This window comes from Equus asinus, chromosome 2 (genome assembly GCF_041296235.1).
Source record: "Equus asinus isolate D_3611 breed Donkey chromosome 2, EquAss-T2T_v2, whole genome shotgun sequence".
NCBI lineage: Eukaryota > Metazoa > Chordata > Mammalia > Perissodactyla > Equidae > Equus > Equus asinus.
In genome coordinates, this window is record NC_091791.1 from 20,574,619 (window position 1) to 20,601,994 (window position 27,376).

General features: G+C 38.1%; 4 protein-coding genes across 21 annotated transcripts in view; 2 read left to right on the forward strand and 2 right to left on the reverse strand.

Moving 5' to 3' along the window:
- Positions 1-996, forward strand: LOC139046378 (uncharacterized). Its single transcript, XM_070519212.1, has one exon. It carries the CDS (start codon positions 1-3, stop codon positions 994-996), a length of 996 nt encoding a protein of 331 aa, XP_070375313.1.
- SHOC2 (SHOC2 leucine rich repeat scaffold protein) overlaps positions 1-1,472 on the reverse strand; it is a 97,003-nt gene extending 95,531 nt beyond the window's left edge. Inside the window, exon 1 of one of the 5 annotated variants that reach the window (XM_014851167.3) lies at positions 1,335-1,472. The gene's annotated coding sequence lies outside the window, so the exon portion shown is untranslated. Of the gene's footprint in view, positions 1-47; positions 524-622; positions 739-1,334 lie in introns of those variants that run through there. The other 4 variants (XM_044750965.2, XM_070483317.1, XM_044750970.2 and 1 more) reach the window with 4 other exon arrangements.
- On the forward strand, positions 940-19,306 carry BBIP1 (BBSome interacting protein 1). 12 transcript variants are annotated; one of them, XM_070483342.1, is made up of 4 exons: positions 961-1,190; positions 2,145-2,229; positions 16,593-16,665; positions 17,385-19,306. In XM_070483342.1, exons 3-4 carry the CDS (start codon positions 16,620-16,622, stop codon positions 17,546-17,548), a joined length of 210 nt encoding a protein of 69 aa, XP_070339443.1. In that variant the 5' UTR covers positions 961-1,190; positions 2,145-2,229; positions 16,593-16,619; the 3' UTR covers positions 17,549-19,306. The 12 variants fall into 12 exon arrangements, with proteins under 12 accessions (XP_070339480.1, XP_070339470.1, XP_070339447.1 ...); XM_070483337.1 differs by having other exon boundaries at positions 963-1,190; positions 2,133-2,229; XM_070483340.1 differs by lacking the exon at positions 961-1,190 and adding an exon at positions 1,741-1,783 and having other exon boundaries at positions 2,133-2,229.
- The window catches only part of PDCD4 (programmed cell death 4), a 26,164-nt gene continuing 17,483 nt past the window's right edge, over positions 18,696-27,376 (reverse strand). For all 3 annotated transcript variants that reach the window (XM_044750985.2, XM_014851169.3, XM_070483332.1), the window contains 6 exons: positions 26,873-26,970; positions 25,831-25,945; positions 23,345-23,452; positions 22,998-23,108; positions 21,366-21,505; positions 18,696-19,412 (listed from right to left, as the gene is read on the reverse strand). In XM_044750985.2, coding sequence (XP_044606920.1) covers positions 19,352-19,412; positions 21,366-21,505; positions 22,998-23,108; positions 23,345-23,452; positions 25,831-25,945; positions 26,873-26,970 — 633 coding nt within the window. In that variant the 3' untranslated portion in view covers positions 18,696-19,351. The remainder of the gene's footprint in view (positions 19,413-21,365; positions 21,506-22,997; positions 23,109-23,344; positions 23,453-25,830; positions 25,946-26,872; positions 26,971-27,376) is intronic.

Genomic DNA, 27,376 nt, shown 5'->3' on the forward strand with positions numbered 1-27,376 from the left:
ATGGCTACAACTCGCTTCACCAGGCAACACACCCAAAGCCGACTCACCAGTCTTCACCGAAGAGAGGAGACAGGGAGAGCGCGGTGGGCTTTGGAGAGCGGCCGAGGAAAGACCCCGCCCCGTATCACTCCCGCTGCACCCGGGCCCCCGCCAACGATTTACACGCCCCTCCGGACGCCCACGGGGCGCCCCACAGCCCGGGCCCGGCGCCCCCGGGAGCCGAGTGGAGCAGGACCGTCCGCCAGGCGCCCCCGGCCCGCGCCCTCACACCCGTTCGCCCTCGCCCGGGCGCTGTCCCGGCCGCCCGCCGCCACCGCAGGCCCGGCCCGGGCGGCTGTCAGAGCCGCCGGCTCGCTCTTAAGAGCCCGGCTGCGGGCTCCCCGCGAGAGCTGGTTCCGGCGGCCCAGCTCTCCCGGCAACAGCACCCAGGAAAGCGGCGGCGACGGCGGCGCCTCCCAGGGCCCCGGCCCCGCGGGCCTCGCCCCAGCCCCGCAGGCTCGCGCCTGTCAGGGCGCGCGGGGCCTCCCCCTACCGACAGCCAGCCCGACCGCCCGACGGGCAGGAAGGAAGGCAGGAAGAACCAACCAAGAAACACCCTCCCGCCTTAGCGGCCCCCGGTTACCGTCAGGAGCCCCGACTCCGCCATCCTCCTCGCTCGCCCTCCTTCCTCCTCCTCCTCAGAAACGACGCTGCCCAACCGCCGCCCCCCGCCCGCCCCTCCCCCACTCGCCCCGCCCCGCCCCGCCCGCCCCTCCACACACTCTCGCTCCTACCGCCCCGCCCCACCCCTCCGGCGCAGGCCCGTCACTCGCTGGGGAAGAAAAACAGGCGGAGCCAGGGCAATCGACGCTGCCCAATCAGAGGAAAGCACTGGCGCAAGCGAGGCTGCCCAATCAGAGTGAGGCGTTGGCGCCAGCTTCCCTCTCTCCGCCCTTTTCCTTTCCTCGGCTCCTCTACGCCTTCTCTCCTGCCCACTGGGCGCCGCTGGCTAGCTAGGCCACAGAGTAAGCCTCCAGCAGGGTAGAGTGACGACTCGCAATCGGAAGTTACTGTTGAAGCTAAGGCGGCCATAACTGATCATGGCACGGGAGTCTTCTGGCTTCCTGTCTCCAGTGTGACGTAGTTTTCCCTTCGCCCAATGTCACCGTTGCCCTGGGCAACAGCTGAGCCGTCTGGGAAGAGATGCAGCTGTAAGTAGGCCCAAAGAGACCAAAGGTGACCAGACATCCCATGTTAGCCAAATTAATTCATATTCTGGACTACCTGCCCGGGTTGGGGAAGCGGAGGGAGCGGGTTTCCTGGCCTTTATTTTGCTGGGACGTCTGGTCACTTACCTAGATGGCCAAGAGTTTAGGGCTCCGAAAATCCCTGTCCTGCCCGGAAGTTTCATTTGGCTCTTCTGAATGGGGTCATGGCGGAAGGGTGGGAATAGCCTGCACCCCCGGCGCCCCAGAGAGTGCCCATTCCGACAGGAGTCGCGAAGTGAGTCGAGTGTCCCTCGGCCCCGACCCGTGGGCCAAGCCAGGGCCGGACGGTCCCTGGGAGACGGAGCGCCGAGGAGGCGAGCGGGGCTCGGAACCGCTTCCGCTGGAAGAAGGTTTTCTTTCCGGGCTGGCCAGGCTGCGGCCCGCCCTCCCTGCGCGCCTTTGAGACTCCCTGTGGGGCGAGGCCGCTCGACCGGCCCCCTTCGCCCAGCGGCAGCCAGCCGGCACGGGCGGGGCGCGGGCCGCGGGGCGGAGCCCCTAATTCGGGGAAGATGGAGCTGCTGGCCACACCCCCGCAGGTTCCTGTTAAGTACTTTCACCTCCCGACCTTTGGAGGACGGAGAATTCGGGAGCTTGAGGAAATTGTTTTCTCTTCCCATCTGTAGAGGAAAAAGATGGTCCCCCCAACCACAGCGGCAACACCTCTAAGTCTTGTTTCGCCGACTCCTGTTTTCACATTCTGACTTTTCTCCCTTTCTCTTCTCTCTTGGGGGTTTGTAAGCATTGACTGCAGTTCTGGATAAAGGTCTACTATCCTAGTCCTGCGTGTCTACGGTTAAAGAAGTTAATGCTTGTGGCTATTTATAAAAATACTGTATTACTGTTATATGGCTCTTTACAAGAGTTGTCACACATTATCTCATGTAGTTCCTTCTGTAGGCTTGAGTCAAGAACTTGACAGTCATCTTGGTCATACCGGGTTGGATGCCTAAAGCTGCAGGAAAAACACCAGGTGAACTTACAGGTAAATTGAAAATTGTTTATACCCAGCCAGTCAACAAGAAGGGTGTAAACCTACCTTCTTTACTTAAGTTCTTTCTGCTTACTTAGTACTCATGCTCCAGCCAAATGAACTGCTGTTGTTTCTTCCTAGGTTAATCGCTGAAGCACCAACCTTTTGTGATTTTGTATTCGTGTCCTAGTTATCTTTGGAGATGTGTTTCCAGAGTCTCCCCAGCAGGCAGGCATTTCCTCTGAGCTTACCTAGCACTTTCTGTACCTCTTTTATGACAACCACTATTTACAGCTGCTCATGTTCTTAGCTTCACTACTATGTTTCAATAGAATGGTTTGTATCTGATTCCTTTGCCTATCATTTTACCCTGCACATGATATTATTTTGGTAAATATTTACTGAAAGTTGGAATATATTGGGTGTCTCCTGGATGCCCAAGACACTGCCAACAAAGTTTTATGGAAATTCCGTTTATCAGAGATTCAGCATAGTCCCTGCTACTCAATCTTTTCTTAGTCTTTCCCTCTGAAGTCTTTCCAACATGATTTCTTCCCCTAATTTTTTATTTAAAAAGTATTCATACATAAAGTTGGAGGAATACAATGAACATTCGTATACCCTTCACCTAGATCCAACAGTTGTTAACATTTTGCCATATTTATTTCATCCCTTCTCATAAACTTTTTGATTATCATTGAACCCTTTGGAAATAGGTTGCAGACACCTGTTGTTAAGTAGACACCCCTAAATTTCCATCATGTATTTCCTAAGAATTATGAAGTTCTCCTATAAAACGCAATATCATTATCACAATTAAGGAAGTTAATAATTCTATAATATTTTTTTTTATTAATGTTATGATAGATTACAACCTTGTGAGATTTCAGTTGTACATTTTTGTTAGTCATGTTGTGGGTACACCACTTCCCCCTCTGTGCCCTCCCCCCACCCCCCCTTTTCTCTGGTAACCACCGATCTGATCTCCTTATCAATATACTAATTTCCACCTATGAGTGGAGTCATATAGAGTTCGTCTTTCTCTGACTGGCTTATTTCGCTTAACATAATACCCTCGACGTCCATCCACGTTGTTGTGAATGGGCCAATTTTGTCTTTTTTTATGGCTGAGTAGTATTCCATTGTGTATATATACCACATCTTCTTTATCCAATCATCAGTTTCTGGGCATGTAGGCTGGTTCCACGTCTTGGCTATTGTAAATAATGCTGCGATGAACATAGGGGTGCAACGGACTCTTGAGATTTCTGATATCAGGTTCTTAGGATAGATACCCAGTAATGGGATGGCTGGGTCATAGGGTATTTCTATTTTTAACTTTTTGAGAAATCTCCATACTGTTTTCCATAGTGGCTGTACCAGTTTGCATTCCCACCAACAGTGTATGAGGGTTCCTTTTTCTCCACAACCTCTCCAACATTTGTCACTCTTGGTTTTGGATGTTTTTGCCAATCTAACGGGTGTAAGGTGATATCTTAGTGTAGTTTTGATTTGCATTTCCCTGATGATTAGCGATGATGAACATCTTTTCATGTGTCTATTGGCCATATTCATATCTTCTTTTGAGAAATGTCTGTTCATGTCCTCTGCCCATTTTTTGATCGGGTTGTTTGTTTTTTTGTTGTTAAGCAGTGTGAGTTCTTTGTATATTATGGAGATTAACCCTTTGTCGGATAAGTGGCTTGTAAATATTTTTTCCCAATTAGTGAGCTGTTTTTTTGTTTCAATCCTGTTTTCCCTTGCCTTGAAGAAGCTCTTTAGTCTGATGAAGTCCCATTTGTTTATTCTTTCTATTGTTTCCCTCAGCTGAGGAGTTACAGTGTCCGAAAAGATTCTTTTGAAACTGATGTCAAAGAGTGTACTGCCTATATTCTCTTCCAAAAGACTTATTGTCTCAGGCCTAATCTTTAGGTCTTTGATCCATTTTGAGTTTATTTTGGTGTGTGGTGAAAAAGACTGGTCAATTTTCAATCTTTTGCATGTGGCTGTCCAGTTTTCCCAGCACCATTTGTTGAAGAGACTTTCTTTTCTCCATTGTAGGCCCTCTGCTCCTTTGTCGAAGATTAGCTGTCCATAGATGTGTGGTTTTATCTCTGGGCTTTCAATTCTGTTCCATTGATCTGTGGACCTGTTTTTGTACCAGTACCATGCTGTTTTGATCACTGTAGCTTTGTAGTATGTTTTGAAATCGGGGATTGTGATTCCACCGGCTTTGTTTTTCTTGCTCAGGATTGCTTTAGCAATTCGCGATCTTTTGTTGCCCCATATGAATTTTAGGATTGTTTGTTCAATTTCTGTGAAGAATGTTCTTGGGATTCTGATTGGGATAGCATTGAAATAATTCTATAATATTTAAAATCCAGTCTTTATGCACATTTTCCCATTTGACCCAAGCAAAAAATTCAGGATCCAAATCAAGGTTTATGTATCGTATTTGGATATTGTAACTCTCTAGCCTTAATCTAGAACAGTTCCTCTATCTTTTTTTTCCCTTTTGACATTGGCATTTTGAAGAGTTCAGGTCAGAGGTCTTTTTTTTTTTTTTTTTTTTTTTTAAAGATTTTATTTTTTCCTTTTTCTCCCCAAAGCCCCCCCGGTACATAGTTGTATATTATTCATTGTGGGTCCTTCTAGTTGTGGCATGTGGGACGCTGCCTCAGCGTGGTTTGATGAGCAGTGTCGTGTCCGCGCCCAGGATTCGAACCAATGAAACACTGGGCCGCCTGCAGCGGAGCGCATGAACTTAACCACTCGGCCACGGGGCCAGCCCCCAGGTCAGAGGTCTTTTTGAATATTTCCTTTTTTCTTATTTCTTGTAAATCAAAATTTGGACTAGAGGCTTGATTAGATTCAATTTAACATTTTTTGCGAGAATACTTCACAGTCTTCATACTTTTCCAGTCATGATTAAGCCTTCTCGAATGCAACTACATCTACCCGTGCCGTGAGTTGCTAGTTAAATCCATTCCACTTATCAGCATACACACTCTTCTATTGTGTCCTACAAAGAAGAGTTTAGCGTTTAATCCTCCTGTCTGAGTATATGTTAATACCCTGCACTGGAACATAGAGTGCCTACCCTTAATAAAGTCACTGCAACTTTGCCTACACTTGGAGCTGATGCAATGTAATCTACAGCAAAGTGTACTGATGTCAGCATTGTTTCATGAGTTTCAACTCCTGGCACCCTGAGGACTGTTGATGCAAGCTGTGTGGGCCCTGCAATTCAAGTATGTATGAATCTTGATGTTATCAAAGCAGATACCAAGGCAACTGCTGGCCAGCTGGCCATATTCCAATTTAGGCAATGTTATTTTTCTCCCTGAAATTCTCTTGCAAGTCCTAATTGGTCCTGGTGTTTTTGTGATAGCTTTTTGGTAGCATTCATCACAGCCTATTAAAAATGGCAGAATCAAGATTATACTGAACACTTAGTACATTAGGAACATTCTCTGCCCAGTGGATAGAGAAGTGTTTATGGAATCTACTTCATAATCACGAGGAAAACTCCCAAGGCTGCCAAGCTCATGTACTCCTCCTATCCTAGACTTATATTTGATCATGAAAGATAAGCAAAAGGAAGAAAATGCATTTAAGGGAGAAGAAGAAAATGCTCTGGGAGGGCAAAAACTCTTAGATTGGTTTAGAATGTTTTTAGCCGTCATATTGAAAGTTAAGTAATGCACTCCATCAGTCACTTCTTCTGTGCAGAAGGAAATTTGCTCACATGGGACTATGAAACAATTTTAAGTTGACTCTAGGTTCAAGTAAGGCAAAATAATACACCAATTAAGACCACAGATTTTAGAATCAGACCTGGATTTCAGGAAGAGGGCCATGCACTAGCTAGTGACTTGGGTAGTTTACTCACTCTGTGTGTAAATCTGTTCTATAATCTATTCTCTCTAATCCATATTATAATCTATTAAATGGAGCCATAAAACCTCTTAAGATTGTTGAAGAGAATGAATCAAATATGTATAAAGTGCTTTAGCTTGGTGTATAGCACATTGTGTGTAGTCAGTGTTCGATAGTTATTAATAACTTCTAAAGCAGTCCAGTTTGGGCACTAAATATTTATTGAGTAAGTGAATGAATCTAAGACAGTGGTCCTCCAAGTTTAATGTGGGGAACTTAAAAATGAGAGACTCTGACTCAGTGAGTCTGAGAAAGGCTCCAGAAAAATTATATTTTTAATAATTATCCAGGGGATTTTGATGCAGGTGATCTGAGGATCAGTCTTTGAGAAACACTAAGTAAAGTATCAAGCAATTCTTTATTTCCCTTTCCCTGCATAGACTTGAAATAGCTATATATCTCAGATGCTGAGAAGGTAAAAAGATCTTCACATACCTTTTTTAAAGTTTAATAGCTAACATTTTTAGGACCACTTTCTAGTACTTAATTTTGAAATAGCAAATATTATTAGAAAAACACATTTTGTATGAGTAGGATGTATCATTTTCTACTAATTTAACTAATTTAACTAATAATTCTACTAATATCTCCTGCTGGAGTGTACCAGAACCAGTAGCATCATCCAAGTTCACCCAAGAAGAACAGTTCCTGTTCTGAGGCCTAGGCACATTTCAGAAGCTGGACGCCACACATTTTATTCACATGAGTCTGGATTAATTAGCCAAACTGAACTTGTTGCAACATTTTTCTACCAGCAGATGCCAGATAACAAAACAAAATAGAATCTACTGTAGTTTCCAACTACATGACATATGATGTTATTTGGCATCTACAGCTGAACATTATCAATCCAAATTAAGCACCCTGAATGTGGGCAGCCACTTGAGTGAGAGTGAGCATTATTACTTTGTGTCTGGTAAAAAACACTTTCTTTGTGGGATCTCTCTTTCACCTTTTTTCTCATGTTAGTTTACATTCAGAAATTTAATATGTATTTGAAAATTATCTGTCAACCACAGTCTTAGCTAAGACAAAAGATAAAATCTTTCATTATTTTTCCTACCATTCCTACCACCCCCATCCACAACCTGCATTAGGCAGATTGAATTTACTTAAAAGGAACTAACAATGAATATTCACAAAAGAAAAATATCCTTTACTGTCCTTTACATAAACAGGATTGCTTCTGGTGCCTTCCTCGGTTTCCAGAGATTATATTTTTGCTTCTTAATGCCCATTAATGATAAAATAGGACAGCTTGGCATATAATAGCATATAATATCTCAGTGGCTTTGTATTTTACTGAAGTTGCAAAGTCAAGTGCCTGTAGTAGCTGGGCAGGTAAGGTGAATGGAAACAATAGGCAGTAGTGGGGCCTGGAGAGCTCCCTATACTCATTTAAAGGAAGCATCACTTCCCAGCCACAGCCACATTTTGCCATGTGGGGATATGGGCCTGGTGTTGTCAGATTTGTCAACAGGAGCTGAAATTTGGACTTCAGGTGAAATCTCCTGATTTTTAAACATTGATTCAAATACTTTTTAAACATTTAGCAAGCCAGCAAAACACTTAACTGAATAGGACCAAGAGCCACCAGTTTATGACCTCTGTGTTTCTTATATGAAAACATGATTGGTGCTTTGGTCGAGAATCTCAAAATGCTTTAGAAATGTTTTCTTTTTGCCATATTTCAGGTGCATTTACTTCTCTAGGTTAGGCAACAAGTCACTTATTCCCAAATCAAAAAAAAAATTCAAGCTAGATTCTTGTGTATACCAATCTTCTATTCCCTTGATTACGATTTTAAAGATTTTTACTCTTTGCCACCAACTGAAAAACTTGTCCACATTTTCTGAACCTTGAATTATATCATGAAATAGATTTGCTTTATTATTATATTTTTAAAAATATATTTAATGGGGCCAGCTCCGTGGCCGAGTGGTTAAGTTCGCGCGCTCCGCTGCGTTGGCCCAGGGTTCGGATCCTGGGCGCGGACATGGCACCACTCGTCAGGCTACGTTGAGGCAGCGCCCCACGTCCCACAACTAGAAGGACCTGCAGCTAAGATATACAACTGTCTACAGGGGGAGATAAAGCAGAAAAATATATATATGTATTTAAGAACACAATTTGGCAGCACATGCCCTTTAAAAGTAAATAAGTAAAACGGATTTGTAAAGGAAAACACCTTTAAATAGACCATGCTGTCTTATAAGTACCATGGTGTCGAGGATTCAGAGGATTTTTAGAGTCAGAAGATACTTAATGGGAAGTTAGAACAAGTCCTTTATTATAGCGATATGAAAATTAGACCTGGAATAGTAAATATTACAGTATATTTCTGAGCACTTTTACATCCACTTTTCACTTGAACCTTGCAACCTAGGACAGCCATTAAAAATATTTTTTCTGAGAAAATCAAACCTCCAGTTAGTTAAGAAATGTATTCAAGGTCACACAGCTCCTTAGCAGTAGAGCCAGAGCCCGTACAGTTAGCGTGTACCCCATTTAAAGTATAAACATGAAACAAATTGATCAGAAAAAAATGAAAAAAACCCTCCAGTACAATCTTGTTTTAAATCGTACATTGGATTTTACTGTCACAGCTTGTTTAAATACTTGGAACCCTAAAATACTCTGAAACATTCAACTTCAGACTTTAAAATGGGGTTTTGTACAATTAGGATAAGCTGATAAGTTTAGATAAATTAACAAAGGGAAAAAAGAATTATGAAGAGCTAATGGCAAGTTAGGAGTGTAGGCACATATTATGGAAGATAACCATATTGACCCACAGAATGGCTCCTGGGGGCTCCCAGCAAAGATCGAATATTAGACTGAGGAGACTTTAGTATGACCTAGTAAGACAGTTTTTGAAACATCCAAATCCTGTCCTTAGCATTTTTAGAAACCAAGACTTGGCTTTGCCATCCACAGTATGTTTTCATTTTGATATTTCTGATCAATATGTATAGTATATGCTTTGAGTTACCAGGAATGGAATTTGGATTTTAGTAATCTATGACCCGTCTCTGTCTGCCCCCCAATATGACTATAGCCTACATTTTCCAGATGGCTAGATGAAAATAGGGTACGATCTAAAGCTAATAGTCCTGTTCAGCTATTTAACCCAGGATCTTGGTCTTATCAGTATGTTTTCATATAAGCTAATCTGTGAAAAAAATACAAAACTTGTAAGCTTTTAAAGTGTTGCATATTTCTAATTAAGCTTGAAATTTGAAAGTTCCAGTAGCATCTTTTCTAAAAATATTATTAATGCTATAAAAAATATCCACAGGCAGGGGCCAGCCTGGTGGTCTAGTCATTAAGTTTGCATGCTGCACTTTGGCAGCCTATGGTTTGTAGGTTCGGATCCCAGGCATGGACCTACACACCGCCCATAGTCATGCTGTGGTCGTGTCCCACATACAAAATAGAGGAAGATTGGCACATATGTTAGCTCAGGGACAATCTTCCTCAAGCAAAAAGAGGAAGATTGGCAACAATGTTAGCTCAGGGACACTCTTCCTCAGCAAGAAAAAAACAAATATCCACAGACAAAAAATAGTATGTTTTCCTGCTAAGAGATTTATTTATTTTAGGGTGGTATCAAACATGACAACTGGCATGCTGAATCCTCAAGTTAAGGAGAGAGTGAGAGAGAGAAAAAACATATGTTGGTTAGAGCCATACGTTGATCTGATTGTGACACAGTTCTCAAACTAAACAGAAAAAAAATGCAGTGCTTTAGTCAGTATGCTGCACTTCTATTTTTATCCTGAGATGTACTGTTTGACTCATATTTTATGTTCGTCTTCCTTTGCAAAGGTCATTAGTAGCTTCAAACCTACTCATTTCAGAAGAAATTGAGTATCATGTGTTACTTTAACCTTCCTTTGCTTCTACACACCATAGTCTACTCTCCTCTTATCCCTCTAACATATTCTTAAATGTTGGTATTCCTTCCGTGAGGCTCCATACTAAATCCATTTGGGGTCCTCAGGCCATTCCTACAGGTGCTGCGTAGAGAAAACTGAAGAGACCAGCCTTCAGAGGCAGGCAGACATGAATTTAAATCCTGTTTCTCCACTTATCAGCTATATGACGTTGGAGAAGAGAACTTTTCCTAGACCCAGTTTTAGTCTGTTAAATTTAATAATAGTCATGTATCACTTAATGACGGGGATATGTTCTGAGAAACGCGTCATTAGGTGATTTCATTATCGTGCAAACATCATAGAGTGTACTTACACAAACCTAGATGGCATAGCCTACTACACACCTAGGCTATATGTTACTAGTCTTATGGGACCACCGTCAAATATGTGGTCCGTCATTAACCAAAACATTGTTATGTGGCTCATGGCTGTATATGTATGTATGTATTAGGGGATGTAGTGGGAGGTGAGTAAATGGATAATTCAATTCTAAAATCACCTCTTAGGGTAAATGTTGTTTATTTTTCAAAATTACTGTAGAAAATCCATTAAAATGTCTATATAGTTAAAATGTGTGATTTTTTACTAAAACATCATGCTGTTATTGTTATTCTTAAGCAAACTAAAATTTAAGAGCCTCTATGCTAAAGGAAGGAAGCTAAAGTAGATTTCTGGACATTGAAACTACTCTTCCTTTGAGATAACTTTTAAGACATACGAGTGGAAAATTCTAAAGTGTTCCTGCTTGCCTATAGGTTTTTCTTCATTTTTTTTTAATATTAAGCCTCTATACTCTAATGTATGTCAATACACTTATTTTTTCTAAGAATCTAATTTTATGACAACATTGTAATGGTACAACACACTAAGAATCACTGACATTCACTGAGCTCTTACCATATGCTAGGGATTGGTCTCATAGCTTTATATGAATTATGTCATTTAATATACTATCTAAGGTCAGTGCCATTATAAGTTTTAGTTTACAGATGAAAGTGAGGCTTAGAATATTAAGTAATTTGTTTAAATGACTAATCTGACTGCAGATCCATCTCTCAACCGCTACACTGTACTCATCTCTTTTTACCACCAACCCTACCACCATCTACCATCTTTCCACCTCCTTCTTAGATGATTATATCTACTTCTATGGCTTATACTACTGTACCATTGACTCTCTGGGCCTACAGTCCTTTTTAGCTTCCTGTTAGACTTCCACACTCTGGATCTGAACCTAATTCATGGTCTTTACCCTCGCCTCCTAATTATTTCTCTTCTGTGTTCCCAACTTGAATTAATACCTGCACCATCCAAACATGTTAGCTTGAATCTCAGTCATCCTTGATCATTTCCTTATCACTCAAAGGATCTGGGGGCTGGGGAGAGTTGTGCAGGAGGTTTGAATCTCAACTTCTTATATCCTTGGATACCTCTTGTATCTTCTCCTCTTAATGCTTATTATCACTTCTTTTGTTCATTCCCTCATCATTTTACCTAAACAATTAAAGCTTCCTTACTAATCTTGTCTTTAGTGTCTCGTTTTTCCTTTTTGTCTAGAATATGTTTCCAAAAAACAAATCATGTATCACATACCCACTCAGAGCCATCCAGTTAGCTCCCTCCTGTCTATAGGATATAAAGTCCAAACTCAGAGGCATGGCATTCAGGGCTGAGCATGAACTGGCCTCCACCTAGTCAGTCCCACCACAGTACGTACAAGGTGTATACCCTGTACTCTAGCTATTCCCAGGCTTTTTTTTTTTTTTTTCATGCTGCTTTCTTTGAATATATTGTTCACTTTGTCTAGAACATTCTCCCCTTGCTACACAGCCACTCCTCTGTGTAGTAAACCCCCATTCATCCTTCTGGGACTAGTTCCAATGTCATATTTAGTAATTCTTCAGAGATCAGCCACTGTCACCTATCCTGAGCCAAGTTATTCATGGTTGTGGTCTCTTAAAGGCACAGTAGATATGCTCTTATTAAAGTATGTTGTAGTCAACTGTAATTATTTATTTACATGCATCTCTCTCCTCATCTCATCTCCCTCAAATTCCTCAAGGAGAGGAACTGGTTCTTACCCACTGTATCTCCCTCATTCAGCTGTTGCTTGCACATTAGAGGCATTTAATATGTTTGTTGAAAGAAAAAATCTGTTTAGATAGGTACATATTATCCCAAATTCCTCTTCTTATGTTACATTTATTTTCCATTCTGAAAGAATAATTCCGTTGTCACCAAAAAGAGCATCCTTTTCTACTCCAGTCTTTACTGTCTGGTATTTACTACCAATTTCTCTGTACTTATTAACAGGTACATAGCCATTAACTTTATTTTTTATATTCAGTAATTATTTTATCAACATGTAATTTGTTTTGATCCTTTTTCACTAATAATTGTAATAACTCAATCCAGAATATTTTAAAGTTTTCCACTTAAATTTATAAACATTTTTGTAGCAGAGAAGTATGTAGGATAATCATTAAAGTATTTTCAAGCATGAAAATGTATTACATTAGAATAAAATTAAGTGGAGTGGAAAATAGAGGTCTAGGGAGAAAAAAGATGTGAAATTTCTGACTTAAAAAAAGAGGTGTTTTTTTTTAAGATTTTTTTTTCTCCTTTTTCTCCCAAAGCCCCCCAGTACATAGTTGTGTGTTTTTTAGTTGTGGGTCCTTCTAGTTGTGGCATGTGGGATGCCGCCTCGGCATGGCCTGATGAGGGGTGCCGTCTCTGCGCCCAGGATTTGAACCAGCGAAACCATGAGCCGCTGAAGCAGAGCGTGCAAACTTAACCACTCGGCCACGGGGCTAGCCCCCGAGTTCATTTTTTTTATTAATGCATGATGGTAGCTATCAAATTGCTATGATACTTAGATTATATCTGATTATTTTTAAAAGACTGATATAATACTTTTAAATATGCTGGAAATTATATCCTTTATAACTGTTTAAGCATAACAAATTTATGTGTCAATTTAGAAATGTGCAAAGGGGTACCTAGTTTTTCAAAATCTCTTTAGGGGTTATGCAGGCATAAAATTTGAGGGCCACTGATATATATTCAGAAGGATGCTTGTGCTCTTGTCTAGTCCCACACCCATAAGTATTTTAGTTATCAAACGAAATCACCCCAGTGATTTTTAACTTGTCCAAGCTGTATGATTAACTTATATTATAAGCATGTATATGAATGATTCAAAGTAGTCCTTCTTAGAATTGAGTGTCTTTCCACTCTCACTCCTACAGCTTAGTAAAATATTTCATGGCAAAGATTTGGTTTCCCTCCAAGTTCTTCTGCATTAATTTTAGTCATCCAGCTCAAATGGCTACAACAGGTTTGCTTACTTTGTCATAACTTTCAAATGCACTATCCATCAAAATCATTATTTCTGGGAGAAATTACAAACTAAAGAAACTATGGTGGAAAAGGAAACAGCAGATTATTTTCCAGTTACCCAGACCAAGAGCTTCGAAAAATGATTGACATTGCATTCTCTAAGTATTAAAAGTTTGGGTTCTATTAGTGTAAGAATTTTATTTTACTTCTGCAATTTTAATATGTTTTCTCTTAAACTATGCCTTATATTATTTTAAAATCTGGCATAGTATTCTATTGTATGGCTGTTTCATAATTTATTCAACCCTTGACATATTGCTGAACATTTAGATTCACCTATTGCTAAACATTTTGCTATTCATTGCAATGCTTTAAAATGAACATTCTTATCCTTACATCTTTATACACTTGTGCTTTGTTTCTTTAGGGCTCATTACTAGACGTGGAATATTTGGGTCAAAGAAAATGTGCATATTTAGCTTTAGTAGATTCTACAAAATATAAATAGGTACTACAAAATATTCCTCTTAAAAAACTGTGCCAACAAACCTACCCACCAACAGAGAGTGCCCATTTCCTACACCTTCCCTAACTGTGAATGCTGTCAGGCTTTTGACTTTTCTGCAATTTCAAAAGACATAACACACACACCACAATGAGACCACAATGATTTTTACCTTCTTAATGAGGCCATAATTATCTTCCTATTTAAATTGCAATACCCACCTTCCCAGCACTCCTAAATCCCCTTAAGCTATTTTATTTTCTGTTAGCACTTACAACTTTCTAGCATTCTATTATTTGTTTCTCTCCCCTTACTCTAGACTGTAAGCTCCAAAAGGGCAAAGGTTTTGTTTTTGTTTTTTGACTAATGAACAGTGCCTGGTACATGGTAGACATTCATGTATTTATTGAATTGAATGATGTGGCACTTGTATGATACACACAAATTTCAGCCAGAGCTGGTAAGTTTCTCCTTATGTCCCTGGTGTTACACACCTCTTACCTTACCAGTAAGAAAGTACCCTTAGGAGCAGCCACTGCTCCTTATGGCACATGACACCAAACAAAACACCCATCGTGTTTGGCTATCAGCAGGCCACATGGATAAGGAAATAAATGCTCCTTCCTACTCTGGACTCCCTGGGCAGTTGATTATCAAGACAATGTAGCCTTGCCATTGCAGGCCATCCAACCACCAGCTTGCTTATTTTAGCCCTTCCCTTCCTGTTTCTCTCCTGCCAACGCCTAGGGGGGCCTAGGAATAAGAACCAACCCTAGTAAAGCTGACACCCCACCCAGGCAAGTGACAGCACACCAATCTTCCCCACACCAGGCCCAACCCACTCCCTACCAGGCCTTTGGCCCCACACCCTTTCCAGTAACAATGGCAGCTTAGTCAGAGAACTAAGGTTTGGTAGAGCACCAAGTTTCATTGTTTTCCTCAAGGCAGATTTTGGATGTGAAAGAGAAATAGACAAGAGAAAGCAAACGACAGTGACTGAATTCTAAGTAGCTGAAGTTGCTACTCTATAAGACAGCTAAGGTTTAAGATTTGTTCACCCACCATTTTAGCATTTTGGTGATAAAAAATTTGATGATATAAAAACTCTTAGCTGCTATTATTTCCATTATCAACATCTGTAATGTCTATCCTCCCTTTCAGTAGCATATCATGTCAGATTTGCACCAAGTAAGGGCCTACTGAATATTTTCATTGTGATATCTTTAACGGAGAGGCTGTGTTCTTATGGCTATATTCAGGCTAATTAGGGATCTGCAATGTTGTTAGCCTTCAACATAACCTGGGGGAAAAAAAAGGAAATGATTACTAGGTACCACTAGCAGGCCTAAGTAAAAAGAAGGAGAGAATGTGACAGAAGTTGTGCATTCTAAGGAAATTGCATATTGCATTTGTCTCAGATTCCAGTTAGTGATGAGTTAGTTGTTTTATTCCTGGTCCATTTCCTACTTTATCCTCACTCTCAGAGCAGTGTAGGGGTAAATTTTGATGACAAAGTTCTAGGAGACAGAGTTTCCTCAGGAACTTTAGAAGTTCCAGAATAGGAATTTGACCTAGTATAGGAATTTTACCTACAGAGGGGAAAAAGCTTGGTGGATGGAGAGTAGGAAGCTTTTATTAGTAATGTCAAAGTAGTAGTAGAGTAGGAATAACTAAGACTAGAAGCAGCTGCACTAACTAATTTGCAGTGGGCAGTAAGGACAGGCACCAAGCCAGCATCACCACTTTATAAATAATAAACCTTTCTTCTGTGGTGGTGGTGATGTGAAAGCCACATGGTAAGGTTGCATCAGTATGGCGAAATATCACAATATGGATGGGACTGTCTGGAGAAGTATCTGTGTTTAGAAAAGGATCATGCTACAAATTACAGTCCAGAACACCTTGCATATATAGCATAGCAATAGTAATCTGGCACTAACACACACTGGGAACAAATGTCATCAGCCAGAGATGGCATATATGCTGAGATAGTCATAACAAAATAGTCATATGATGTTATTTGCTGGCACTTTAGCATATAGTGTCTCTGTGTTAGAGGAAAATAGTAAACTGAAAGCATACCTCACTTCTGTTCTTCAAGAGTGAACTTTGTTGTTTCCTTACAAATTGCAGCTGTGTAGTCAGTAACTGATTCTTAGGATGCTTTTTGTCTTTATAGAAAAGGGATTAAAGTGGAAACCAGCTGTTAGCTACTGAAAAAGTGGAAATGTTTACCTACTACCTCCTCCTCTCCGTAATTAGCTGCCTTACCCCACCTTCCAAATGGTCATATTTTTTACATTGCCCACATTCCCAGGAGATGCTGTCAGTGAACCAAGATGGCTGCACATAAATGTCTTTCTCTGAAGCCCTACCAATTTTTCACTGGGAGGGGAAAAAGTTTAGAACACACAGCCTTCCAATTAACACCACCTTGATTAACGAACGTTGACAAGATCTAGATGCTTATATCAACCATGTTTCTATGAAAAGACCAGCAGGAAATTAGTGGGAAAATTATGCAAGGATAGGGGTCGTTCATTTTCTATAGGAACTGTGATTTTACTACTTAAGTTAAACAATGGAAATGTCTCAAGCAATATGCTTTGGGAATTCATTCTTGAATAATATTAATAACTGACTTTTCATTGAAGGAAAAAACCGTATCCAACAATTCAGATATGGCAGAAGTGAAGTCAATGTTCCGGGAAGTTCTCCCAAAACAAGGTATCTAAATCACAAATACTTAGGTCATAGAACATTACAGGGATCTAAAAAGTAATAGGCAGTGTCACATAGCATGCTCAACAGCTAAACATCTGAAACTATTTTGTGTTCTATATGCCACAATTACTGTTTTTACTATGCTGCTTTCATGAGTAGGTTGTAAGAGTAATCCATCTTTTTTTTTTTTTTCCAGTAAAAGGATGGCAAATGAAGCACTGTTTCTTAAACCTAGAAATCTTGTTATACTCAAGACTGCAGGTTACAATATGAAATTTTCAATGAAAAAATAGCACTGTAATTCACCATAATATTAAATAAGGTCTGAAATCAAGCAATAGTTAAAAAAAAAAGCTGAAAGTTTAAGTTAAACATTAGAATATTCATATTAATACCATACTTTACTACATAAGTATTTTTATGCCATATGTATTTCTCCCAAATCTTTTTTCAAATTAAACCTTTGTCACAAAAAGTTCTCTCTCTCATGAGAGCTTAGAATCTTAGGTAGAAAATTCAAAACTGGTCTTCCTCATGAACTCCCTAGTATTAAATGTTGCTTTTATATTTTTTATATTGAAGAAATGTTGTGGGCTAACTATGAGAACAAGAGATCTTCACAGACAGTGGATTAAGTTTTTAGACCTTCATTCTAGCTGCAAATCCAAACCACCAAGCATCTGGGTTATCTCACTCAAATTCTTATTTCTTCTTAAACTTAGGGCAGTTGTCTGTGGAAGATATAACCACGATGGTGCTGTGTAAACCCAAACTTTTACCCTTAAAGTCTCTGACTCTGGAAAAACTGGAGAAAATGCAGCAAGCAGCACAGGATACGATTCGCCAACAAGAAATGGCAGAAAAGGAACGGCAGACAACTCACTGAATGATGTATGTTATATAACTCACTAATGAAACTTGTTATGAATTTAACCACTTTGTTTTGTAGTGAACATAAGCTATTAAAAAACTTTTGAACCCAAATTTTATGGGTGTTGTTTTTTAACCCAAGATTTTAGAATTGCAAATTAAATTATTTTTCACCGTTCCTACTACTATCGGTTTTATAGGTAACATTCTTAGGCACAAGTGACTAAATGCAACTTTTTATATTCAGAGAATCTTTACATGTTTATTAAAAAACAATTTGAAGATATGTTCTAATCTTGCATAAAGTGTTAATGCTGGGCTTTTAAATTACCTAACTTTAGAACTTTTTTTATGAATCATATGTCATGTCATGTTTAAGGCTATCTTGCCTGACCACCTGATCCTACCTGTAATGACAAAACTGTATTTCTTAAATTCTTAAGAAACCCTCACCTGTCCAGTAGTCCCCTGAGCTTTTAATTATACTGATTTTAAGGACTTAAGAATTACCTGGCTACTTTCTCATCTAGGTAGCAAAACACAGTTAAAACTCTAAAAATGGAAAGTAATAATGGATTTGATAGATCCCAAGAGGTCAATATGAACATTAAATCTGGAGGTTTAGTTCTAAAATACTGCACCTAAACCTGTAATAGGTATATTCCTAAGAATACCTTGGTAACTTCTGAATATAGTTTTTGGTTGGTTTGCTGCAGTCAACAATAGACAATTTAAATTAGCATAGACATTGAGGCCTTGCTGAGTAATTAGGCTCTGCAAAAGAGGTTAGCAATATGATCATTCTTTAGATAATTATTTATTGGTAGCTACTATTTTATCAGACATTGGGTAAATGTAAAACTGAGTCTTTGGAGAATAATTTTTTATAACACAAACATTCAGTAATAGAACTTAAGAATGATGAAAGGCATTATATATATTTTAGAAATTTCATTAAGCACTAGATAAAATAAAAAAACAAGGAAGAATGCATGCATTTCCCAAGTATAATATTAAAAGGTTTATTTACTACTGTACTTTTGATTTAAAAGTTTGCGAGGAACAAAGTTTAAATTCACTAGGTTCAAATATGCTCCCTTATGATTTAAAATTTGCTGTGTGAAATAAGTTTTTTCAAAGACCTAAAATAAATGTACTCTCAATAAAGAATCAACACTGCTTCACATGTTTTATTTTGTCATACATTCTTCTAGAACTGGGTTCATTTTTCCAGTTTTGTAGAAAAATAGATGTTCCGGCCACCATTTACTTAACTGTCTAGTCTTTAAGACCAATCAGTATGCTCCCTGGAAAGATGAATAAGTCTTGTGACTAACTCGTTTTCTTAAAATTCTTTAAGACAAATAACTTTTTTTTTTTACTCCCAAAGCACAGTATTTCAACAGCAGCAGCCAACATGGGGTTTTAGCAGCTTAACTTTACCCCCTAAATAAAGCTTTGTATAAACCAGTGATTTTACTACAAAAACACTGTCCTTGAAAGAAAGGAGTGGCAGTCAGACATCAATGCAAAACTTGGAATGATTAGGTCATAAACACGGCACTTACAAAAGGTAGCTTATGAGAATATTCCACTCAAGAAGTGGTTACTTTTCTGTCCCTCCTTTATACCCTCAAAAAAAAGAAAAAACACTTCCTTTAAAAATTCCCCTTAAACGTAAGTTTATAAAATTTCAGAAATGCCTTGTACCCAAAACAAGTGCTTAAAAAAAAAAAAAAAAAAAAAAACCTGTGCTAACAACTCTTACAATTCAGATATATGTTTTTTATAACATCTAAAACTGCAAGAGTTCTTTTATTCAGTAGCTCTCTGGTTTAAGACGACCTCCATCTCCTTCACTTACAAAACGTTTTCTGCCCCTGTAACGAAAAGAACACAAACATGAAAATAGATACAAATTCTGACTACGGTCAATTAAAAAACCTTAAAACTTGGTATTTTTTGGTTACTCATTAATTTCGGAGGGGTTTTATTGTTTAAAAAAAGTCAGCATGCTTCTAATTCTTTTGAAAAAGACTTTCCCTGCTATATATCCTGAGATATATCAAATGAACTGCTAATCTGAGCAGTTTTTATTTAAATAAAAGCTTTATTATTGAAATAAATTCATCATACAAATGGAGGCACAAAAAAAGTTAAAATATAAATACAGCAAACATTCTGCTATTTAGAAAAAGTATTTATTTCTACTGCATTGTTAGTATTATTTGAAAGCTAAACAGTGAACCAAATAAGAAACAACAACGTGATGTGGAATTATGCAAACTAGAGCTATAGAACCTATCAAAATATTCATGTTTAAAATTTTTTAAAAATGTTTTCTCAGATATAAAAAAGCCATAACCCGAATGTGGAGAAACAAATCAGAATCCAATTAATTCCAGTCTGTGCCCCATTCTGGGATTCCTGCTATTTCAAACTCAAGAGGCCTTGCTCTACAATGTAACCACACTAGCTACATGTAGTAGCAACAGCCCAGGAGGAATAGTTGACCACAGCAGCCTAAAACAGTAAGTGGAAAACAGAGTTGGGCAGAATTAGGTCTTATTTTGTGACCCCAGACCAACATACACAGGCCTTCAAGACCACAAACAAATGCACACTTCACTCAAATAAGCAAAAGGATAAAGGACAAAAAGTCATAGTTCTATGGTATACAGAGAAAGTTAGATATCTCCTCAAATCATCCTTGCGAGTAAAGCCACAACAGAGATAACCGTTAGACTTTTGAACACAGATTGGAAAACTTTTAAAAAGCCAATGCCAAGGTGTTGACCCCCTTTCATACTAAGTGGAAACCAGCTACTTTTCCTAAACGTAAAGGCTTTAGACTATATTAGGTGACCAAGGAGGGGAACAAAGCAGTAAACAGCAAGAAGCCTTGGCCAAAGTTGAGTTTCTACTAATGTATACCACTTGGCACATCAGTACACAAATGGTGCCAAGTAGAGATCTACATTTTCAAACATTTTTATCAAGGCCATTAAACTGTATCTTCCACCATTATTTTTTCCTTCTCTCTTAATGGCTTCTAAACTTCCTAGAGCAAAGGATACTACCAGGAAGTATTTTTCTGAGATTTAATTCTCATAATGCACTTAAATAAAAATATACAAAGCTTATAAAATTTTTCAGATAAAAATTACAAAAACTTAAAATGTACATACAACAGACCCACACAAGAAGTTTAGCTATTAACTATAAAAGTTTAGCTATAAACTTTTATACCTATTACATTATAAGCTTCCTTATAAGCTTTAACAAAAAATTCATCAACTCCTAAAGCAACCCTGGTAGCACAAATATAACACCTCCAAAGAATCACACACACACTTTCTAGTGTGATAAGAGCCAATTAGCCCCAACTGTCCAGTCTATAAAGGAGCAAAAGGGAGCTTCGTAGAGGACAGGAATAAGCCTAGATCCTGGAAGTCAGACATCCTTGGCCTCTACCGTGTGTGACCTTAGAAAAAGGACTTTACACCTCCCTAGCCTCAATTTTCTCATCTTATTGGTGATAATATCGGCTCTGAAACAGTTATTTACACTACTCAGAACAGAGCCTAGTACACAGAACTGCTCCACAAAATTAGTTTCCTTCTAGTGAACTGGGGCTTCATGAGGTAGTCCTGTATAGAGTTACAAGAGGGCAAAATAAACTTCGCCTTGTTTCTCCATAAACTTAAAATAGATGATTTTTGCTCTTGAGTGACTTCAGGGAAGATACCATTATTTTTTTTCCCACAGATTAGAATGATAGAAAACTAACTTCAGCATCTCAGCCAGTATTTTATGTTGAAAAAGTAAAGTACCTTGAAGGACAAAGATCTCTGAGTTGTTTGGAAATTATTCCAGCCTGAAAACATTCTTCTACAAATCGTTCAAGCACAGAGTATGAATGTGGGACATCCAGATTAATATCCGGAATTTCATTGTAAATTCTCTCATAACCCTAAAACAATGAAGTTATATACAGAATCAATGAAATTATATACAGAATTGTTAGCCCATATAAAATACATAATGCCATACACCTATCACTGTCATGAAGTTATATTTAAGGCCAAATGTTCATATAATTAGGCTGAAGTCAGATCTGAACCTGGAAAAGCACAGATGATAGTAGGTACATTTATTACAGAATGTTTTCTTTAAAACTGTTCTCTCGGGACAGCACTGTGGCCAAGTGGTTAAGTTCGAGCGCTCCACTTCAATGGCCCAAGGTTTCGCTGGTTAGGATCCTGGGCACGGACATGGCACTGCTCATCAGGACACATTGAGGTGGCGTCCCACACACCACAACTAGAAGGACCCACAACTAAATATATACAACTGTGTACTGGGGGGATTTGGGGAGAAAAAGCAGAAAAGAAAAAAGAAAAAAAAAAGATTGGCAATAGTTGTTAGCTCAGGTGCCAATCTTTTAAAAAAAAAACCAAAAAACCGTTCGCTTAAGGGGCCGGCCCCGTGGCTGAGTAGTTGGGTTCACATGCTCCACTTCCACAGCCCAGGGTTTCACCAGTTCGGATCCTGGACAAGGACATGGCACCACTCGCCAGGTCATGCTGGGGCGGTGTCCCACATCGCACAACTAGAGACACCCACAACTAGAATCTACAACTGTGGGCTGGGGGACTTTGGGGAGAAGAATAAAAAGAAAAAAGAAAAAAGGGAAGATCGGCAACAGTTGTTGGCTCAGGTGCCAAGCCAAAAAAAAAAAATGGTCTCCCCAAAGAACTTCAGGCAGACATCAGACATTGGACACATTTCTTCTCATCTACTTTTCTATAAACACTGACTAAATTTAAGGCAAGTAAGAACCTCCCCAACATTTTAATAACAACACCTACAGTTTTAATAGGAATAAAGTACTTTAAATATAATTTGTTAAAATTCATGTTTCTCTGTACATATAAAATAGAAATCATCATACATTAGAACTCTTAAGGAAGAACCCACAGTCACATTTTTACAAATACAAGTAAAAAAAAAACACTGACATGTTAGCTTCCAAGAAATGGCTGCAAGAGGTTCAAACATAAACACTACTATTTTAAAAAAGCAGGGGGGAAGGGCCGGCCCCATGGTGTAGTGGTTAAGTTTGTGCATTAAGTTGTGCAGCCCAGGGTTCACAGGTTCGCTCCCAGGCACAGACCTATACACCACTCATCAAGCCATGCTGTGGCAAGGTCCCACATACAAAACAGAGGAAGACTGGCACAGATGTGAGCTCAGGGACAATCTCCCTCAAGCAAAAATAAGACAACTGGCAGCAGATGTTAGCTCAGGGCCAATCTTCTTCACCACCAACAAGAAAAAAACTATAAGCATAATAATAGTGAATATACCTAAAAGAAAACTTCATTGAAAATTCGTAAGTTTTATTCAATCATTACATATTTAAGGTCAAAGCCTAGAATTGTCCAAAATAACATTATACTCACTCTTTTCATTTGGTCTAGAGTAATGGTAGAAGATTTCCAAAGGGATTTTAATAAATCCAAAATCATCTTAAATGTACTTTCTCCAGTTGACTCTAAAACCATTACAATGGCCTAAAAATTGAAGAAATGAATAAATTTTCAGTCATTAATTCATATAAGAAACTGCTCCTAAAATAGATCTCTCTGTAGTATGTAACTAAAATCATTATGAAAATTTAAAAACAACTTTCTCCCTTAACATTAAAATTTTTAAAAAGAAAAAAGTATGCTATTAAAGAAGCATTAACTCACTGTAGTGCAAAAAGAAATGCCTAACAATTCTCTTTGGAATGTTACAGTAATCTTACTTCATATACAAGCTCATGGTGAAAATGAGGTACTTCCAGTTCCTTAAGGCAATGTTCAGCCTCAGATATGTCTCCAGAGAGTAAATATTCTTTCAGCAGCATATCAATCTATGAGATTTAAAAATTGAGATGTATTAGAATTCCAGATTTTTTAAAAAACTGTGATTTGCCTAAAGGATTTATTTAGCCCAATCTCAATATATTACATGATGAAACAGCAGGTCACAAACAGCTATCTAAGAACATATAGACTTGACATGATCGTAACAGAATTTTTTCAGAATTGGAAAGTAAATTTCCAATTTTTAAATGGTTCATAATTATGAAGAACATGCAGTGCTTCAGTTTATCTTAATAATCACTGAGATCTACAAGGAGACTTAAGATGTACATGGCCTAAGTAGTGACCATAACGCTTCAATGCTCCTCGTAAAACAAGTGATCTTAAACACCACTAGAGGGCACCAACTGAAAGTCTCAAAATGAATTCTTAAAAGTGGCAAAAACTCTTTCACTTCCATCAGGATAACGTTAATTGTGCACTGGGAGCCAAAAAATGAGAGATGGTAATAAGGCTTTACTAAACAGGGCAAAAATTTCCATATAGTTTCTCTTTTCTCTATAACTGACAATTTGAAACCTTTTATCTAAAACATTCAGTAATTCAGCTTCCAGTTATAGCTAAAGAGGCAAGTCTTGACTTTCCTGTTCAGATTTGTATTGTAACATCTATGGCTCCAGAGAAAAGGGGGGGAAGTTTTTCAGCACAGGCACTTCAACTACTAATGTTCTTCCCCAGACACTGCCTGTTAAAATCACCTTTGCACCTACTAAGATTGAATAAAATAATCTTATTATCTACTACTTACAACTTCTACAATATATTCATAAAAGATAAAGTAAAATTTGATCAATAGAATTCATCCTGATGAATAATTCCTATTATCATGCTTTTAGGAAAGTAAATACTTAAAGCATGGCATTTGAAAAGTGTTTTCACTTTATAATTATAAATTAATACATTTAGTATTTAAATTATACCACTTAGTTTTTTAACTTTGCTATGTGAAGTATGTATGTTTCCCATCAGGTTCCTTGCATTTTTGAGAATGATAAATTATAAATGCACGTATACATTACTAAAAGTCCTCTTTGTCCAACTCATCCTTCTATGTAAAAAGTAAATGAGTACCTAAAAGTCAACCTCAAATTGACATATTGGTAGTTTTATTTCAATTTTTATCTTGACCATTTTTTTGTTGAGATAATTCACATACAATAAAATAGTTTGGCAGTTTCTCAAAATATTAATTTTGGAGAATATTATCATCTTAACAATATTAAGTCTTCCAACCCATAAACATGGGATATCTATTTATCTTTAATTTCTTTCAACGTTTTGCAGTTTTCAATGTAGAAGACTTGCACTTCTTTTGTTAAATTTATTCCTAAGTATTTTAATCTTTTTTATGCTACTGTAAATGCAATTGTTTTCTTAATTTCATTTCAGATCATTCATTGCTAGTGTATAGAATTAGAACTGAATTTTGTATATTGATCTTATATCCTGTAACCATGCTGAATTCATTTATTAACAGTTGGGTTTTGGTTTTTGTTTTTTTGTGGATTCATCTGGATTTGGATTTTCTGTATACAGATCATGTCATCTGGGAACAGTGAGAGTTTCACTTTTCCCTTTTTAATCTAGATGCCTTTTATTTCATTTTCTTGCCAAACTGCCCTAGTATCTTGACTGTTTTTATACCTCAAATTTTTCTAACAACTTTCGAATTTTTTGAATTCCTCTACTTCCTCTACTTTTTATATGTGGGACGCCTACCACAGCACGGTGTGCCAAGCCGTGCCATGTCCGGACCTGGGATCCGAACTGGCAAACGCTGGGCTGCTGAAGCGGAACGTGTGCACTTAACCGCTGCGCCACTGGGCCGGCCCCAAATCTGGCATTTTAATGCAATAAATCAATTACTTTTTCCTTTAAAGCATGAATACAGGTAATGAAGTGCCTTACAAAAATCTAGCACTCTGATCTACTTTAGCATTCATAATTTATAATCTAAGACTACCCAGTTTCAAATTGCTCAAATAAAAATGGATATTAAATAACTACAAAATAGAAAGTCTTACTTAAACAGTATTTGAAAAACTTTACATACCAATATAAGAAAAAGACTTGAGACATTCCTTTGAGGTTCATACACAGCCTTCTTAGAATTATTCATAAAAGCCATTTTAACTTAACACAGTCTCATTTTTAAGTCAGGGAAACCATAAAAATTTAATAATTATTATTGTGTAATTTATAACAAAAGGGTATAAAGCCAAATATACAAGGATTATTCAATTTTCCATTGGCAGCTGTAAGACTGATCTTAATTTTTGTCCACAAAAATACCAGCTAGAGGGCATAGTTTATTTCCCTAGAGGAATACATACAAACTAAGTTAAAGACAATACTCAATAGTTACCTCTTTAACAAGGTGGTTAACAGATTGCTGCCCACCTCCAGAGCCCCACACACTGTCTTTGCGCTTTCCACCTTTAGACATACTCAGGAGCACAGTAGCCTTATCCAGGGCAGCTCTACCAAAAAAAAAAAAAAAAAAATTTAATTTTGACACTCAGACATGCTTAAAGTTGACCAAATTATGGATAAAGTTGGAAAAAAAAACCATATGCACTAAAAGATTTCACATAACATTAAAGCAACTTAACATTTAAAAGTCTTCTAAAAAACTTTTTCAAAATACAAAGTGAGGAGCAAAAAAAACTTTGTTTCTCATGTTTATATTCTCATACTCTATTATTTCCATTTCTCAGTCACCAAAAATCTAACATTATTACAAAATAATTGATCTATACCGAGAAGGAACATTTCACATAAAATTGTCATATAGATCCATGCTTTCCCACCAGGGTGACACTTCCATGATGACCCTGAAGTAGTCCTAGGAAATTAACATCTATACTGGATAAAACCTAAGACATGGCTAAATCCAAAGCTAAGTTTCCAGGAAGGTATGAAGTCATATAGCACAACCCCACATATCACGTTTAGCTTATAATTAATCACACCAAAGAACACGATTGAAAAACATTATTTCCTAAGATTTCTGTAGCACATAAATATTAAATAAAATTTAAAATGGGGCTCCTTTATTAGAATATTAAATTATTAGAATATTAAATTATTACACAATGTTAAAACCTGAAGGACCTTTTTTAAGTCCAATCCTTTCATTTTAAAAATAAATAAACTGAGGCCCAGAGGAGAGTGGCTTGACATAAAGTTTGCTGATGGTTTAGCTAAAACTCAGTACTTCTGCAATATAGTACTGTGATCTTCTTGCTATATCATGCCAACTATCTCTCAACTTTGTTTTAACAGTGAAGGATAGACACAAATGACAGATGTTCACAATGTCTGATTAATTCAAGCATCATTTCAATGGACTCCTGTAGAATTTTCCCCTATTGTGAAATGCTAAGCAGGAAAATTAATTTACTTACCTAGCCTGTACACAATCTACAGTTCCTTTGTAACTATCAATATAGGTATTACATAAAATTCCATCTCCAACAGCTCTAGCAATAAACTGGCCCACCAACTATAATAAAAAAAAAAGAGCTATATAAAAAAATCTGAAATAAACCTTTATAGAACATAATTTCTAAATACATAAATGAAGACGACTGGTTAAACTACACAATGAATACCTAAGACATCTTGGAATATTGAAAAAAACCTCTATTTAGCACCTCCTAGTTATGCTTGGCACATACTCCCACATCAAGCTAAGTGTCAACGGTGGTGGGGGGACATCTGTTTTGCTCACTACTGAATCCCCAACACCCTGTACACTGCCTGAAACACAGTATATGATCAAAAATACTTGTTAAGTCAATGACAAAGTCAAGAGAAACCTCTCTTCTGGGGAAAAAAAGAAAATGAGACTAGGTGTTCTGAGAAAACTGATTAAAGGAATATATCTTATAGAGACAAAGCTGCATAGA

What these genes read in the sequence shown, in the direction of transcription:
- LOC139046378 (XM_070519212.1), top strand. Translation starts at nt 1, where the DNA reads ATGGCTACAACTCGCTTCACCAGGCAACACACCCAAAGCCGACTCACC.
- BBIP1 (XM_070483342.1), top strand. Translation starts at nt 16,620, where the DNA reads ATGGCAGAAGTGAAGTCAATGTTCCGGGAAGTTCTCCCAAAACAAG. An exon ending in GGAAGTTCTCCCAAAACAAG is followed by an intron (nt 16,666 to 17,384) that starts GTATCTAAATCA and finishes TCTTAAACTTAG; the next exon opens with GGCAGTTGTCTGTGGAAGAT.